The sequence below is a fragment of the Schistosoma mansoni genome, chromosome 1, assembly GCF_000237925.1.
Source record: "Schistosoma mansoni strain Puerto Rico chromosome 1, complete genome".
Classification (NCBI taxonomy): domain Eukaryota; kingdom Metazoa; phylum Platyhelminthes; class Trematoda; order Strigeidida; family Schistosomatidae; genus Schistosoma; species Schistosoma mansoni.
In genome coordinates this window covers 6,651,066-6,668,357 of record NC_031495.1, presented here as the reverse complement: position 1 = coordinate 6,668,357, position 17,292 = coordinate 6,651,066, and the positions used below count along the sequence as shown (strand labels likewise).

General features: G+C 33.4%; 1 protein-coding gene across 1 annotated transcript in view; it reads right to left on the bottom strand.

The window, feature by feature from the left end:
* Window positions 1–2,241: 2,241 nt before the first annotated feature.
* Smp_124200 (scavenger receptor-related) overlaps window positions 2,242–17,292 on the bottom strand; it is a gene marked incomplete at both ends in the record, with an annotated part of 45,619 nt that continues 30,568 nt past the window's right edge. Inside the window, 8 exon segments of the mRNA XM_018793096.1 lie at window positions 2,242–2,901; window positions 5,822–6,112; window positions 9,302–9,676; window positions 12,198–12,527; window positions 12,789–13,098; window positions 14,756–14,899; window positions 15,955–16,074; window positions 16,902–16,990. Coding sequence (XP_018647643.1) covers window positions 2,242–2,901; window positions 5,822–6,112; window positions 9,302–9,676; window positions 12,198–12,527; window positions 12,789–13,098; window positions 14,756–14,899; window positions 15,955–16,074; window positions 16,902–16,990 — 2,319 coding nt within the window.

The window sequence follows — 17,292 nt, the reverse complement described above, 5'->3', positions numbered from 1 at the left end:
CTTTAGACAGTACATGACCATAGTTAGCATTAGCTATTTGTGGAGATTTTTTAATTTAATAGTTTATATCACGAATCATGTGCTCAGTGGTGAATAACTTTGAGAGGTAATCCCTAAAGTTCCAGTTGTAAGCTTTGACCCATGGATTTCAATCATATCGTTTCTCAGATGGTTATTAATGACATTGAAAGTTTGTTGCGAAATATTGCATAAAGTGATTCATCCCTTTGATGAGTATTGTAAAATTTGTAATATAGAAAATTTCTCTTAAAGTCTTATGAGATCGTTTGAATTGTTTTGTCAGGGTATACTAAGTAATGTAGCCATATTTGGTTCTAATTCAAATCCTTTTTAATGAGTTTTCTTTCTAGGATTATAAAATCAGAAAGTAGATCCATACTAACAGAATCGTTTTATCTTTAATAATGAAATAGTCGACAGAAGTTTGTGCTGATGATATCGTTCAGAAAGAAGATGAAAGCTCCACGACCAAACCATCCAGCTCAGAGAACAAAACTCCATCAAAACAGAAGGAATTTATAAATCGTTTTGCTTATTTAGAAGTTTTCCAGTGTAAAAAGTCTTAGGCAATACAAAAGTAACATAATTAAATTATTAACCTGTCAACATATTCTTAAAGATATTGTCTGGAGTACAAACTCAATACTTCAAGTGGATAAATCTAACAGGAAATGGAATAGAAATTAGTCCTTATATGTTGTTGACGACAATGCTCTTTTTCTTACGTCTTTACTGTTGAGGGCCTAAACCAAAGGTATGATTGACAAATGTATGAATGCATCAATGGTTGACATTACAATTTTACTTAAAGAAAACCGGCCATTGATTTCAATACTTATTTTATTTTGTGAACCGATAAAATCGGATTTCGAAGAGTTAATATATGTTGACTAAATCACTATCCGAATAGAATTATTATGTATAGCTTAATGATTAACGTCTGGGAAAATGATACGTTATTATTCATATGGATTCTTCATACCTCATTTACAAAACAAATATAGTACACTTGAATTGTTTCATACCTTTTGGTTAGTTATGAGATCAGCTATTCCTTGACAACCATTTCAATATTGTGGCTGTATACTAATATGAAGTGGTGGTAATTTTCGTCAGTATTGAAAACCATAGTCTTAGACGGCAATATCTTTCTAGGTGCCAACGGCCAACTTCGAACCAGCCTGAATCCAGGATTTTTGCTTGGTCTTATGGGGGCAATGTTATCATTTTTTATATGAACTCCACTATATCTTAGACTCATTAAAGTTAAATATTGTCTACCATTAGTTTTAAACTCAATCACTGTGAAACCTAATGATAATGGGTTTGTATTACTAAAGAATCCCGTTCGAGGACGAAATAGTTATCTAGTCATTTTAGATTACATCAGTTTGTGATATAATCTACCGGTTGATATTATTTTCAAAATAAATATCAAGACGTATGAAATTCATGTACTACAATCTCTAGGTGATTGTTAGTATTCTGTGAGAACTATGTTTTCTTTTTAGTTTGAAACAACTCATATGTTAGAATCCAGAACCTTAAATTCTCGCCATTAGCACGTTATATTCAAACGAGATGATTATAATCCAATAGTCAGATCTCTGCAAAATGCCTAACTAAATAATATGTTTTGTGACTAATAATCAAATACTGATGAAAGCGTGAGTCAATTGAAGCTATACCACCAGGCAAAACCTGGAAGCACTGGACGGCCATTTCGTCCTATTGTAGGACTCCTCAACAGCGCGCATCCGCGACCTCGCCTCGAGAGATTCAAACTCAGGACCTACCAGTCTCGAGCCAGAGCACTTAACCGATAGACCACTGATACGGCATCCCATGATGTTTATGTCTAACTCCAACCAATCCACGAAGTTGAGCAACCGTTCACCAATTATCTTCAGTGAGTTTCTAACTCACAACATACATGGTTTGAACTCCACTGGTCACTGCTTCTCACTAGAACTCCTGGGTTTACCTCTCAAAGTCAGTCACTAGTGAGCATATGATTATTATTATCAGAAGGGGTTTTTGTGAAGAAAATACTAAATTTCCATAAGAATCCCTTCTGATAATAAAAATACTGATGAGTTAGTTAACAAAATCTAAACAGAACTACTTATGAAGAATAGGTTAGTAGTAGCGGTCATACTTGTAGCAATAGTCTGATTATTATTATTATTGTTACTAGTGCCAGTAACTGTATTATACTTCTTACCTTATTTGAACATTTTCAAAAATAAACGTTTCATGTTCATTTCGCCAGAAATGATTATTTTGTCTATCCATTGGATCATTATAATGATATAACTTAACACCGATCAGATTATTTTCTAATCTAGTATTTTCTACATAAAATTTTGGTTTTAATGAATAATGAACATTTAAATGATCATAATGTGATCTTTTTCCATAGGTAGCAATTGTATGTTGACTATGTAGGTTTCTTACTTGAATACTAAATAAAAATTGACCAGATTTTAAACCATCTACACGAAGTTCCATAATTAATTTATTTGTTGATGAAATTAATGGGAAACGAATTAAATCTTTTGGTATACGCCAATTATATACTTGAATTGGATTAAAGTTGACAAATCCAGAATCATATATAATTAATTCTTCTTTTGTTATAGTTGTTGTATTCATACAATGTAAATTATTTAATCTATTACAATTGTTCTTGTTATAATGAATAGCTGGTAGAATTGAATTGTTTAATGTGATAGAAGGACCTATACATGCTTTAGGATAATTTACTGCTTGTTGTTGACTTGTTGGTAATTTAACACTGCCAGGGAATTCTAATAGATCAATAATAATTTGATGGAGATGATATTCATCATTAATTGATAATTCAGTTCTATAAATAGTCTGATTTTTATTAATTATTTTAAATGAAAAGGAATAAGAAGAAAAGACAATAAATATAGTAGGTTAATAGTAGAACACTGAGTATGAAATTAACTAGAATGCTAAAAAAAAATGCGGAAATTGAAGTACTGATCAATAAATGAAGAGATCATTTCAGAAATCAAACAAACAATCAATCAAACCCTTTGTAACAATTATGTTTATATTATACAGGTTGAACAAATCAGTGGCTAGCTGAAATCACTAGCTTAGTGAATAACGCATTGAGTGTTTGAAGCCAAAAGTGTTGGGTTCGAGTTCGAATGTAAATAATAACAGTGGAGTGCAGGTATATCCAATTGGCGAGTTCCATATAGAACGGTATGCATGTCTGAAATAATGCTTATACAAATCAATTTTCATCTAGGCCCATTTATAAAGAAATAAATTATTTACCAAACGATTTCACATGATGTTCATCACAGAACTATCTCATTTTTGGTACCACTGAAAACTAAGAATTACTGAATATCTGGTTGTTCTTAAGACGGTACTCCTTAGAAGTTGGAACTCATAAAACTACGAGGGACCAAATATACGACATTATGGTCACACAGCAAACGTTTAAAAACAGGTTAGAGAAATAACAATTGGAAGCCATGGAATTTAGTTAGTTGGTAGATTGAAAAACTTCAACTGCTTTTTACTGTATCTACTTTTGTTTTCACTAGTAATTATTTAATACAATTTAAGTATACCTTCAAACTGACACTTCTGAAAAGCAGTATTAGTTAGACTATTGATTTAAATATTTAGTCTGAAGTTAGTTTGCATCATCGATTGACATATTCTGAAGAACAATTGAAAATAACAAAAACACTCTGTAGTCGTTTCTTTAATGCCGAGAAATACTCATGAGATCTTATTGATGACTGTTCACGGATTCGAACTATGAACCTTCAAGTCCTGTCATTAGAAAACTATTTTCAAACATTTAATCATTGAGTAGTGATCGATATTATTTTCTTCAAATCTTTAGTTTTAATCGAATTCTGTTGATCGTTTTAGAATGTAGCCACCAATCTACATGATTCGACATCATCTGCAATGTGATTTGGTATAAGTTGGTTGGAAGTAGTCAATGGGAAGTCCTGGACCTAGGTTTCATGCTCTTTAGCAAAGGATACCAGCAATCTTGAGGGGAATAATTATCCTTGTGGGACTCGAACCTTGGCCACTCACTTCCAAAGTCTGAGATGTTGACACTGAGCTATTCCGGAAGCGAATTTTATTTTAATTATTGATTCATTTATTCATTGATAGAAATTTCCAACTTCAGTAGAATATGACAGTTATTTAGTGTTATCGACGGTAACTCAGAGGTGATGGAACTTCATTAGTTACAACTTATAACTAGAACATTAAGAATCGATGTCGAAGTTGGACAATACTAAGCACATAATTATCGTTTAGTTTAGGAATTCTGAAAGATTAATTCAATTTAAACACAGCCAGATTTTATCAATATTCATTCAGAAAAATAATGATGTAAATATGATTTCTGTCAAAAATAAATCTTATAAAGGATAAAGATGTTTAAAATTGTCCATTTCTTTGATGTTACAATAAAACACGACATAAGTGGAAAATAAGACTAAAAACCTGACAGACACAACCATAGTACACTTAAATTTGTTTGGATCCATTAATTATTATTGTCCATTTGAAGACACTTTATATTCTTCGTAATCATTACCTTCACGAAATTGTGAAACATGAGTAATTCCATTTATCCATTCTTTTAGATACTATCATATTCAATAAATATAAGCAAATTGAGATCAAAAAGCTTTTACATAGTGTAGGTTACAGGACCGAAAGAACAAAATAAAATCAGTATGATATTGCAAATACGTTATTATCTAATTGATGTAAAATACTGCTCAGTTCTGAGTATTAATTCGACTGTACATAAATTACGGAAAAAGTAGTGTACTTAGATATTAGTTTAATTTATTTTTGGGGTCAAACAAATCCATATAAGGAGTTTTTGTGTTCTCACTACTCATCGTCGGATTACGGGTTTCAGTACTGTAAGGATGGCTCGTTGGTAAACTCTAGGAAGCCTTCAAGAAGCCCAGAAAGAGCCGAAGACATTCCATCCAATCACTGCTAGGGGAATATTCTAGAATGTCGACGTGTAGCTTCTCCATTGGATGGATACGAATGACCCCCTATGTGCCTATTGGTTGTCCGAAATGATGATTCACATTCAGCCAATAACTATAAATACATGAGATTTCTGTACTATATTTTGACAGTGTTTTGGGGAATAAAGTTCCTACTTACTAGTCATCTTTTTTCTCTCTTGCGACGTTGCGGGTTCAATCGTTCAAGTAGTCTAATAGTACGCGGCATAGTAAGAATCAAAGCTCTAGATATAACAAGTACCAAACACAAATCTGTTAAGCATTCCCCAGACACGACAAGACGACAGACATAACGTATATATCAATATTTCCTTTTTCTATGATAATGCATTTGCCTCGTGCTCGTTTTCTTTGTTAAAAATATATCCGCGTAAATTTAGAACAGTAAAGCTGTTCAGCTACATTGTAGCTATTTCAAGTTTCTATTTTCTCTAAATTGTTCAATCATAATTTACAGCTGAATAAAGGAAGGTTACCAAAGTCAAACTAACTCTACATACTGAACGCTTAAGTAAATTACGATTGATCGTACTTTTTTTCTCTTCATACCTAAATAACATCAGTTGTTCAATTCCTGCTCAACACTGTATTACAAAAATTTTATTATTTCTTTAATAGATGAAACTTACTTTTTCCATACTTTTACCCACAGGTACATTAACAAATATAATACCATTCGGTGATAATTTTTCATAAGTTTCCACTAAACTCCATCCTTCAGGTAATGAAACATGTGTTGTAGTCATTCTATTGGAATTCTCTTCAATATTATGAAATAAAGTTAGAGTAGGTACTATGCCTGCATGGAATGCAAATCTTTGTTCAACTGTCATTATTCTATTATATTGTAATCCAGCATTTATTTGACTTTTTGTTATTTGACAATTAATTAAACTAAACCATGGTGTATAAGTTAATAATCCTGATTCGAAATTATCTGTAAACTGACTATTGATAATTTTTATACCCAATAATGGATTACTATATAATATTACAAGACCATCGGATAAACTGTTAGTAATCTATTAAATAAATATAAAGAAAATGTTAAACATTATAAGATTATAATAAGTTAGATAAGAGTAATGTAAATCATTGTAATCATCAAGTTTAAATTTAATTATACTTATTGTTTTTTGATTGTGGGTTGGAGAATGCTGGTCGGCGGCCTATGCTCCATTGGGAGTAACAAGCGTAAGTAAGTAAATATGGATAACAGCTTAGTGGTACCGTCTCTGACTGTGAAGCTGAGTGACACGGGATCGAATCCGTCAGGGAGCACTAGTTCCCTCAATATTACAGGTACACCTTACTGACGAGTGCCAAGTAGCACGAAACCCGGATCCAGGGTTTCCTGTTGACCACCTCCAGCCACCATCTTATTGTTTTTGATTCAATGCTGAATTTGAGAAATGTATAAGTTTGTTAGACAGTTGAGTATAAATGTATATTAACTGATTTGATACGTATACAAAAGTCAATAAATAATGTTTGTATAGTATATAAATGATAAGTCTTCCACTTAAACACATAACCAACAACTTCACACCACTTCTTAGTCTATAGATTTTTTATAATCTTTGAACTCTGGAGAGAAAACAGAAGGAGGAAAGTATGGAAAGAGATCTACTTTAAAGGTTACCTTATTTACAGAAAACAATAGTTATTTTTAAAAGTATATGTGGTCCTGAGACTTAAATGCTTCTGCAGGAAATGCTGAAATTGGTAACAAACTCAAATGTGAAGTGCTAATAATGAAAAAATATTTCGACGTTTCTAGAAATCACTTGAAAGATTCTGGAGAGTAATGACTGGTCAAAGTACTTTCAGCATTTTCCTGGTTACTGAAAAAAATTATTCGGTGAAGTATCAAGGGCTCTTAACCATCCATAATAAGAAAGATGCAACTTTTTTCGGGTTATGCCTATATAAGTTGTGTGTAAGGCTGAGATATCTACACTGATTAATGGCTAAATAGTAGTGGGGACAGTTTGTGGAGACTGTAGTTTTTTCACAGCTAAGATCACCATTCGACCTAAGCTAGATCACCATTGAAAACCCAGAAGCACTGGACGGCCGATCGGTCCTAGTGTAGGACTTAGAAATGCGAATTCACGACCCTGCACTCGAGTTCTGAACCTTAGACCTTCGGTCTCGCAGGAACGCTTTACCTCTAGACCACTGAGCAGGCATCCAACGGTATTATTGTTTAACTCCTATCAATCCATGATCTTATACAACCTTTTATTCATTGCCTGTGGTGGATAACTGTCCCACACTATATACGGATTGAACTTCATTGGTCGCAGCTTCTAGGAGTTACACCTTGAGATTAGTTATTAGTGAGCATACAAGTGTTCCTTAGTATGAGGATAGTAGCCAATGTCTTGTTTGTTTAATCCTTGGTGTCATTGTTTAAGTTCAGGGTGATTTCCACAACGAGATGACAGTTAAAGAACTAGTGATTTTAGATGCTGTTAATTTGTTAATTTGAAATGAGATGAAAACCAAGAGTTGATGAATGTTTATTTCGTTTTGTCAATATTAATGTTATGTCATGTGCAATCTTCCTATACACGAGCACAACCTTGCTACTTAAATTTAAGGACTGAAAATAAGCAGGAAGCTTTCATTGGATAATCTAATCGAGAATATATATTTACTCATTCATATACGTATATATCTGTTCCTTTGAAAATTGAGCCATCAATGGTGTGTTTGATTCCTTAGGTATGTAAGCCATTTCTTAACCGATCAAGTGTACTTATCATTCAGTTGATTTCTCATTGGGCCAATATATCAATTTAGTGATGCTTACTACTAGCCTTTCAAGAAATCGAAACTCGGAAGTTCAAGTTTAATATACGGGAATACGCTTCGGCGTAATCATTTGGGATTAATAAATACTTACAAAATGATTGAAATCACTAGAACAACAGGGAATCCATGGAGATGTAAGTCATCAGAAGACGACTGATATCATACAGTATTCAGGTTATGCCACTAACTAACACAACTTAAAAGGCCATATCTAGACTATATTTTTAAACAATAATATCTCGGGTAATGAGGTCTACACATTTCAAGATTCTGTCTTAATGTGAATTGATCTTTGATAAAAAGCATATATCTCTGAACAATACAAATGGGCATCAAAACAATTGTTCCCCTCCTAAATATTTCATGTCCTATTGAATAGTAGATAAACTAGAAGACAATGTTTGACTTATCACTGCAAAGAATTATTTTGAAAAATAAAATCCTTTCGAATAAATAACAATAAAAGAATAAATGAAAGATTTGAAGTAATTATTCGACTTATTTATTTTATTTATTTAAACACGTAAATATTGGTACAAGGTAGCACCAAATATATATGCGCCACACAAATCTCATTTGACTTTTGTGAGGGCTGTGATACTGCACAGGTGTCCAAACTGAAGCAGGTGGTTTTCTTGGGGGGGGGCACACCCCGAGCCTTTGACCTGAAGATCTGATCCACAAGGCAGTGGAGCATCGTGAGGAGATGCAATCCCATGGTAGCCAGTGACCAACGATTGATTCATACGCCATTTGTTCCCTAAGGATACTAGAGTCCATGTGCACCATTGGTTTGGAATCAGGATTTTCCAACTCCCCTAGGTGGACCATCCGTGTCCACCAACCCGGTTAAAGCGCCGGGCATTCGCTTTTCATCCTCTAAATTTCGTAAACAACACTCCTGGTGCGAGAAGGCAGCGAGTAGGACTTCCTTGGCAGAGGCTGTATACTTGTGGCCATGTGAGAGCATTTGGAGAGGGAGAGTGGACTCTGCCTACTCTCGGCCGTACCAGGGCATTTGGGGGCAATTATTCGACTACAAAACTAGTCATCCAATAGGATCATTTTAACTCATGTTATTACATAAATCAAAATGTGATCTACAAAAACCTCTATTTTAGTGGTCGGAATTAATAAACTATTGGCTTTTTTTAGGTTAATAGGTTTAAATTAGAGTTAAATGTTCGTGTCCACTGATCATTAAGTAAACCAAATCTTAAAACAAATAGGATTCTTTTGAAGACTTTTCAGATAATCTTTTATTTCATCATAATATTCCATAAGAGTGGCATGTAATGTTCACTTTGAGTATTATTGGATTTTTTAATTAATCAAAAATGATTTACGAAACTGTAAAGAAAATAAGAAACAACAATCTATGGAAAATTTACTTTTAAATTATTTATGGTTCCACTGAAATAATCCAACTGTAAACTTGGCATATATTCTAAACGTGTATAATCTAATAGACCAGCATGATGTATTTGAACATGTGAAATAATTGTACGTGATCCAGAATCTGAAGCAGTAATACGTATTCCACTCCAACCTGGACGATGACATTGAATAACTAGATCCATGGAATTCATACATGTTTGTAATGGGTATGCAATAGGTTCATAGTTGTATTCACATTCGGATAGATCTGTTTCAAAACCTTGACAATCAATATAAGTTATATGATCTGATGAAGAACGTGATCTATTCATCAATCTATTCGCTTTTTCAATAGTAGCTTTTCGTATACTGACTGGTGGTAGCCAACTCTTTAGAAAATAAGTTATAACAAATATATATCTTACCAGTAGAAAACCAAGAAAGTATGTAATACGTAATAAAACTAATTTTTATGAATTAATTAAACGGTTATTACTTTTAGATTTAAAGTGGTTTGGAATATCCCGTTGTCGGTATTTTTGACTGGAATTTGATCAGTCTTGGTTGGGATATAGGCATTCTGTGCGGATCGCCTCGATATGCTAATTATGATACAAGTTAGTATAAAGCAGATGAAATTTGGCTTGTATTGGAATCTCGGACGCGCGTTAATCCTATTCGGGACTCGTCAGGTGGATGTACCTGAGTTTCAAACCTAATATTTACTCCAGGACTTGAACCCAGTACCGTCCACTTCAAATGTCGTCCCATTATCGCGTGATCAAATTGAATTAAGTCTTATACCGGCTGAACAATTGAGTGACTATCTGGACTCAATAGCTAGGTCAATAACACGTCATTGATATTTTTGACTGGAATTTAACTAGTCTTATTAATATTTGTTCTTCATGGTTTACTAGCTAGTTGTGTTAAGCTTTGATCAAAGGAATTATGTCTTTTGTGGTTTCTGGTTAGCCTATGATACTTACGTATCAGCTGAGCTATTTTAATACGAACAGCTCTATTATGAACTGAAAAACGGCAGCTGAGACGCAACACAGATAATTAGCTGCTAGCATAGGAATAAAATGAATTGTTGGAAAAACTTGATGTTTAACCATGACCAGGCAGAGTAAATCCAGATGATATAACTCAGTGTATATTGTAACAAAAACATGAGCTTCTAGTATATAGAAAACTAGCGAACTAAAAGCGTTGGCAACCAATCAATAAAGAGTAAAAGTTATACGGAGAACTGAATTGGAAAAAAGGAGCACTCGCGATTGACGTCATAACAAAAATCGAATAATCCCTTAGTCGTCTTAACAAATACATTTAGTTTCAACTAATAAGTTGCAACTCTGCAACGTCTAGCTTTAATTTATGCAATCGGGGTACTATCATCTTAGACTGTATAGAAAAGGTGCATATATAAAGGCTAAGTAGATTAGTGTTTCTGTTAGTCAGTTTATAGACATAACAGATTCAATAGTTCTTTTAAACATAATTTAGATTTCTTATTTTTCTAGATAGAGAGAGCAACAATGGGTCATATGAAAATTTATGTGTGCTTTAAAATTCAGTGAGCATATGAAGCATTCGGTTGTGAGTGGCATCAAAGTATATATTGATAGGATGCAATCAGATTGTGTGATATTGATTATAACGTTAATTGAAAATAAGTGGACACAAACGTAGTGTATACGCACTGATGACGAGTTCCATACTAGGTTGAATTGGCGACCCAGTGCTTCCAGGCTCTGCATAGTGGGCTATCTAAGATCAGTTTGTAAATAAAAACCATCAAACATAATAGTTAATCAAATAATTACATGTCTATTACTTTCAATTTCCGCGTTACTAGCGAGGCACAAATGTAGGTGATAGTTAGTGAGAATGATTTTAGTTAGTAATCGACGATTATCATGATGTAGCTGACCGTACTTCATGTAATCTATTGAAATTTTTAGGATTTGGCTCATGTATTCAGAGTTCCACAATTTTTTTCCTTATATGTGACAATCTTTTGAAGGATTTTGGTTCCAACACAAATGTTCCTATTAAATATACTACCTATCACTGGTCTGTTCTGAAGGCCCTTGAGGTCTTCAGAAGATTTAGGAATATACTTCAGACATCTGAGTTCCTTAACCTCCAAGTTCAACTATCTGGATGCTTTATTAATATATAAAGTACTGCACATTTAATTTAACATACACAAGAGTATCGTTAGTGAAGAAGTAAAATTTTTATCATGTTTACTTAGAGTTCAACAAAAATAAACAAACTTATATTTATAAAATATTTGTAAAGATATCTAACTATCTATCTACCAAACATTTAATTATTACACTTATGAGATTCATATTTCATATAGGTGTAGGAGAAGGTTTGAAGAAAGCTAGGGGCGGCCAGACCAAAACGTGGCACAAATCCATGACAATTGGACTGAGTTATGTTGGTAGGTGTAGACTACCTGGTTGGGATCCGCGAGGTGATAGTAATCGATGGTTAGAGACCTTGAATGACATGGCTCAAAATCATTTGCAATGGCGAAGGTGCATTCACTCTTTGCGTTCTGCCGAATTCTAATCTTCTGAATTCTTCATGTCTCTATCTTTTTTCTCTTTCCAAATTTATTTCGCTGGATTATACTCCTTGAATAACATCTTCAAACCCTAATCTTTCCGATTACTGCTTGTACTCTTACAACTTCTACCACTATGGGATTTGAATCGACAACTTTATCTGTACTAATGTGGTATGGCAACTCGAACTGATGTGCGTACGTACGAAGTTCTACGCTGTGACTGACTGACTGATTTCATATATACATTATCATTAGTAATAATATTATAACTTTTGTTCAATTAAAACATGTACACTTGATATTTGCATTAAAATACTAACTTTTGAATTTGCAACTAATCCTATGTTAAGACATGCTAACATTAATGCATGCTCATTAAAACCATCTTCGCAAACAATAGCCCAATAACCATATTCTGAACTGGATATTTGATTAATTCTCGATATCCATACTTCTAAACGTCCATAGTAGCTATTATTATTTGTAGACCATTCACCGCCAGATAAGCGCACAGTATTATTTGGAATTGATTTATTTAAATTTGCATGATTTATGAAGTGTCCTTGTAATTCATCACTGTTTAATCTTACTTGAGAGTAATGATCAAAGATAATTGGAGACATTAATGTTCCTTCCAGTTTTAATTCACCCTATTTAAATAATAAAATAAGAGAGAAAAAGTTAAGAAAAATGGTGATTATTGAAATAATGAACATGGTAAACAATCTCATTCATATATATTGTTTCGGGGTCGTGGGTGAGCACTGTGAGGAGTCCCACAACCATCCAGTATATTCAGGATTTTAATGGTCGCTAGCTTTGATCGCTTCGTGATTATAATAAAAGGGAGATAGTTTGATAATATTTTTAACAGGTAAAATAATAAATTATATTGATTTGCTAAACGGTACCTGAGAAAATAAACCAACGCCAGAGTCAAAGAAGAGTTTTACTGCAGGTTGAATAATAAGGCGCCCAGTAGGTGGAATAAAAATATCTTTAGTTACACGATAAAAACTTTTCGGATTTTGCATAGGTTTCAGAATCACTTCTCTGCTTTGTTCGATTGGGATTCGACCACCAAGATAAACTGGTTCATTGATCGATGTTGTGGTTTGTATAAAATTGGATATATATGGCGGTTCATTTGAAGTGATGAAATTACTTCTTAGATTTAAATCTTTGAGTAATGGATGATAGTTGATTTTAGCCAGTGTATAACTAAACAAAACATAGTAATGATAGCAATCATATTAATCAGATATTTTTTAAAATTGACTGGTCACAGAGTAGTGACCAATAGCATGTATGTCAACTTTTTTATAGAGTAAATCGAATTCCATCGATCAATCTTCAATGTGGCTACTAGTCTAAGTGAATCAAAATCCTATAAACCATTGTAGTGAACGAGAACTCAGGTGAAGAAAACCAATTTATTGCCTAATGAAAAATTATAGAGTACCTTCATAAAATATGAAAACCATACGTTGATTACACTATTTGTACATCTTCCATTAGTTGTCATGTACATGCTTCTTCATTCTTTTGATTCGGTTGTTATTTCAATTCCTCTCTGTTTCCCTTCCTCTTCTCTTTAGTTCAGTCTTCTACTTGCAGAGATTCCACTTTCGATTAGTGCTATATACTAATTATATCTATCAGCATAAGCAGCATACGCCACACAATGTTGTTATCAAAGGACAGGAAAACCTGTCGTTTACTAAAGCGCAAACATTAATCGAAAGTAATTTCCCTTACCAAAGAACGTCACTTCGAGGATTAATGAAAACCAAATACCTTTGGTTGACAGTTTTTGTATCTCACTTTTGGATTTATCGGTGTCAGTGTACACAAACGAAATAATATGGGATCAAACCAAATAGCTTCGTATTCAAAGTGGAGTCATCCAAGTTGAGATTACAATAGTTACTTTTATCGGTGTTGTCTGAATTTCAGTGGCTCCCTAAGTGATGTCAATAAAAATAATATTCATATTCGATAAAATCTCTACGATTTTATAAAAATATATAGGATATTCTGTAGTTAGTATTCATCGTAAATTAATTTAATTTGAGGTACGATAGAAAACTAGCAATAAATGTACAGATTTTTCATTCAGGTAAGGGACATCAAATCAACTTACACTCACGACTGTACCAGGGACCGAATTTACGAATTTAAAGTCTCATGAGATCTTATCTAGGTCCTTGGTTCTCGATGGTACCCTAAATGTGATCAATATGTGACAGATACTGCCTAAAATCTAGATTAGTTCCCACAAAACCCTCCAAATTCATGTTTGATACATTTTAGTTAGAGCAGAATATGAATACTAAGTTAATATACCGTTTAAATTAAACAATTTTCCAGAAAATTCTAGTTGTTTGTTGAACAATAATATAAGACTCTATACTGAGGTTTAAAAATTGGGGAAAAATTGAGAACGAATGGATTTTCCCGATTTTGAACGATTCAAGGTCATGTCGCTCAGCATCTTCAACCAGCAATTTAGGTAATTGCTCTGACTACAACCATGTAATCTGCATCTATTCGCATGGCTCCGATTAACAGTTGGTGATTTCATGGACAGATACTACGTTTTGATTTGGGTACCTCTGACTTTCTTCTAACTCACCGCTAAATTAAAGCTAAAATCACTTGTCAATGCAGGTGGTAGTTAAGCAATTCATGATATAACCACATAATTTCTGGATGCTATCAATCAGTGGTTTTCTCAATTTTCAGCGTTACTGCCTTTTTCCTACTGACTATGGATCTTTATTCATACTTTAGACACCAATTACTCTTAAATAAATCTATTTTAATATATAGATTTTTATCATTTTAATAGTTCAAATTTTATTCAATAAGAACTTACCGATGATTTTGGTCGAAAATTTTATTAGATACAATTTTATGCACAATACTCCAATCATTTGTAGACCAATCTTGTAAATTGCCCCAATAATTCAAGGTTGCGTTGATTTGTTTATCTGGTGACGATAAATGACTAGCAAGTTCACTAAATGAAAGTGCAAAACAAAGAGATATTATCGTCAGAGGAAGAAAACTTTATTATTAATCTAAGGGATTTGTAGAGACTGTTGAACTTCATAGTTTACGAACATTCATTGAAAAGTAGTAAGCACTGAACGTCTGTTTTGTCATAGTATAAGACTCTGCAATAGTATTGATCTATGACCCCATCCGGAATGGAAAAGAGATTCCAAGAGTTCTAATCATAGGCCGTGATCAACTGGATTCAACTAAGTCTGTTCTGAGACAATCACCCATCCACGGTATTTGATGATGACTACCAAATTCCGTGAATTGTTTGAAGTTAGAAATATAAACCATTAGACGTAAACTCAATGGTGTATTGGTTGAGAGTTCAAAATGAAACTTGAAGGTTTTGAGTTTGATCTCTGATGTGGTCGTGGGTGCTTAATGTTGAATTGTCCCATACTAATACGAAACATGTGTTCACTGCTTACTGATTTCTGTTGTTTGTTTATTAAGTTGAGCCCACGAGATAGTTCTGTTATGATAATATAATAGCATACTTAGATGTTTACATGAATTGATCACTTTGAAATAACTAATAATAACGTATAGACTAGTTAGTACTGATTGAATTTTACCGGTCAAATTGTAATGTGAAAGTTATCTTTGCGACTCAGTATCGCGATATACTTTGTATGATAGTAAGTGAGTACAATCATTTATTAGGAAGTTCTGAATCTGAACTTCTTACTAGTTAGCACTTGTCGGCAGTGTGTGCTTATAATCTTTGTAGGACTAATGTTAACCGTGGGATCAGATCTCATGATCTACATTGTCACAATCACTGGTGCTGTCATCGGGCTATATTGGTTGTGACCAACCTTCAACCAACCAGTGATAAATATATCTCGCACTAGTTAAGGAATCCGAATTCACGAGTCAATAAATGTGTGAATCATAAGGGTTTCTTGAAAATATATTCTTAACAGTGAAAATTTAAGCCCACCGAACTTTTAGAAATTAGAACTTTATTGAACTTATTAGTGTAGAAAAATATTTAAAAAAATCACTTACATATCAGAGTAAGGATTCCATAAATGATTACGAAATATATGTACATTTGACGAACCGATAACAATAACAGCAGGACATGTTGATCGAGGTTTCAATAATGATGATGATTTAATTTGAACACTGAAAATATTATAGATTCACAATAAAAACTTATAAATTCATACATTTCAAGTGATTTGTTTATTTTTAGGGAAAAATATTTTAAATTTTAGATCACTAACTGACTTTAGCTGGACTATCATGGGAAACCTGGAGGCATTGGATGTCCATTTTGTCTTAGAATGGGACACTTCAGCAGAGCACATGGGAATGAAATCCAAGAACTTCGGTTTCGCACTTGAACGGTTAATCTTTTGACCATTGATTGGGAAGCTGACAGTGTTAATAATAATCATGTACTCTCTAGTGAATAGCTTCAGGATGTAACTCCTGGAGTGCTGATGAGATGTTATGACCACAAGATTTCAATTCGTGTCAGGTGTTAGACAGTTATCATTCGGGGGTAATGGATGAGAGTTAGACAATATCACTAACTAATCCAAGTTAAGTATTAACACCATCAGGTGCAGATTCAGGAGTGTAGAGGTTAAAGGTTTGCATACGAAACCGAAGATTCTGCGTTTGATTCTTGCGTGCGGAATCGTAAACGCACTACCGAAGAGTCTCATGCTAAGACGAAACAACTATTCACTTCTTTCAGGTTTCCAATCGTGGTCCAGCTAATATCATTTCGTGGCTTGAACTGCGAAAGTTCTACAGTCTTCACGAATCCTCCAATATTACCATTATTCGACACACTCGGTTAAGTCTCAACCTGTAAGCAAGATTTTAAAATAGATATAAATACTGTTTAGTGAACAAAGTTTATTTCAAATGTTTTAGCCCTTGAAGTTCCATTTGAGACATTTATCATTTTTAAAAATTTATTTACACTCTCAAATTTTTACCTTTTTCCAGACAAAATCCTTAAGTTTGTTATATATCGATCAGTTTCGTCACAGATCCATAACACTTTTGCATGATTGGTTTTTAATGTCTTAAAAAAAAATCTTCTACAATTTAAAAGTTATTTTAAATGCATTTTTACGTATGAATTGTTAGTCTGGGCGTTTTTATTTCAGTGATAGCTTGATGCTGGCTCCGATACGTTTACGTTTTAACTTCTTTTAGATCTTGAGTTTATATCTTATATTGAATAATTCCATGATATAATGTGGTAATTTGAGGCAATGCACATACGTGCCATGTTCTATGTTGCGTATGATTAACTGACTGATGACTTTACTTGTGAGTTAGCTGAGATTAAGAAAGTGAATGGAAACTGATCATGAATCATCA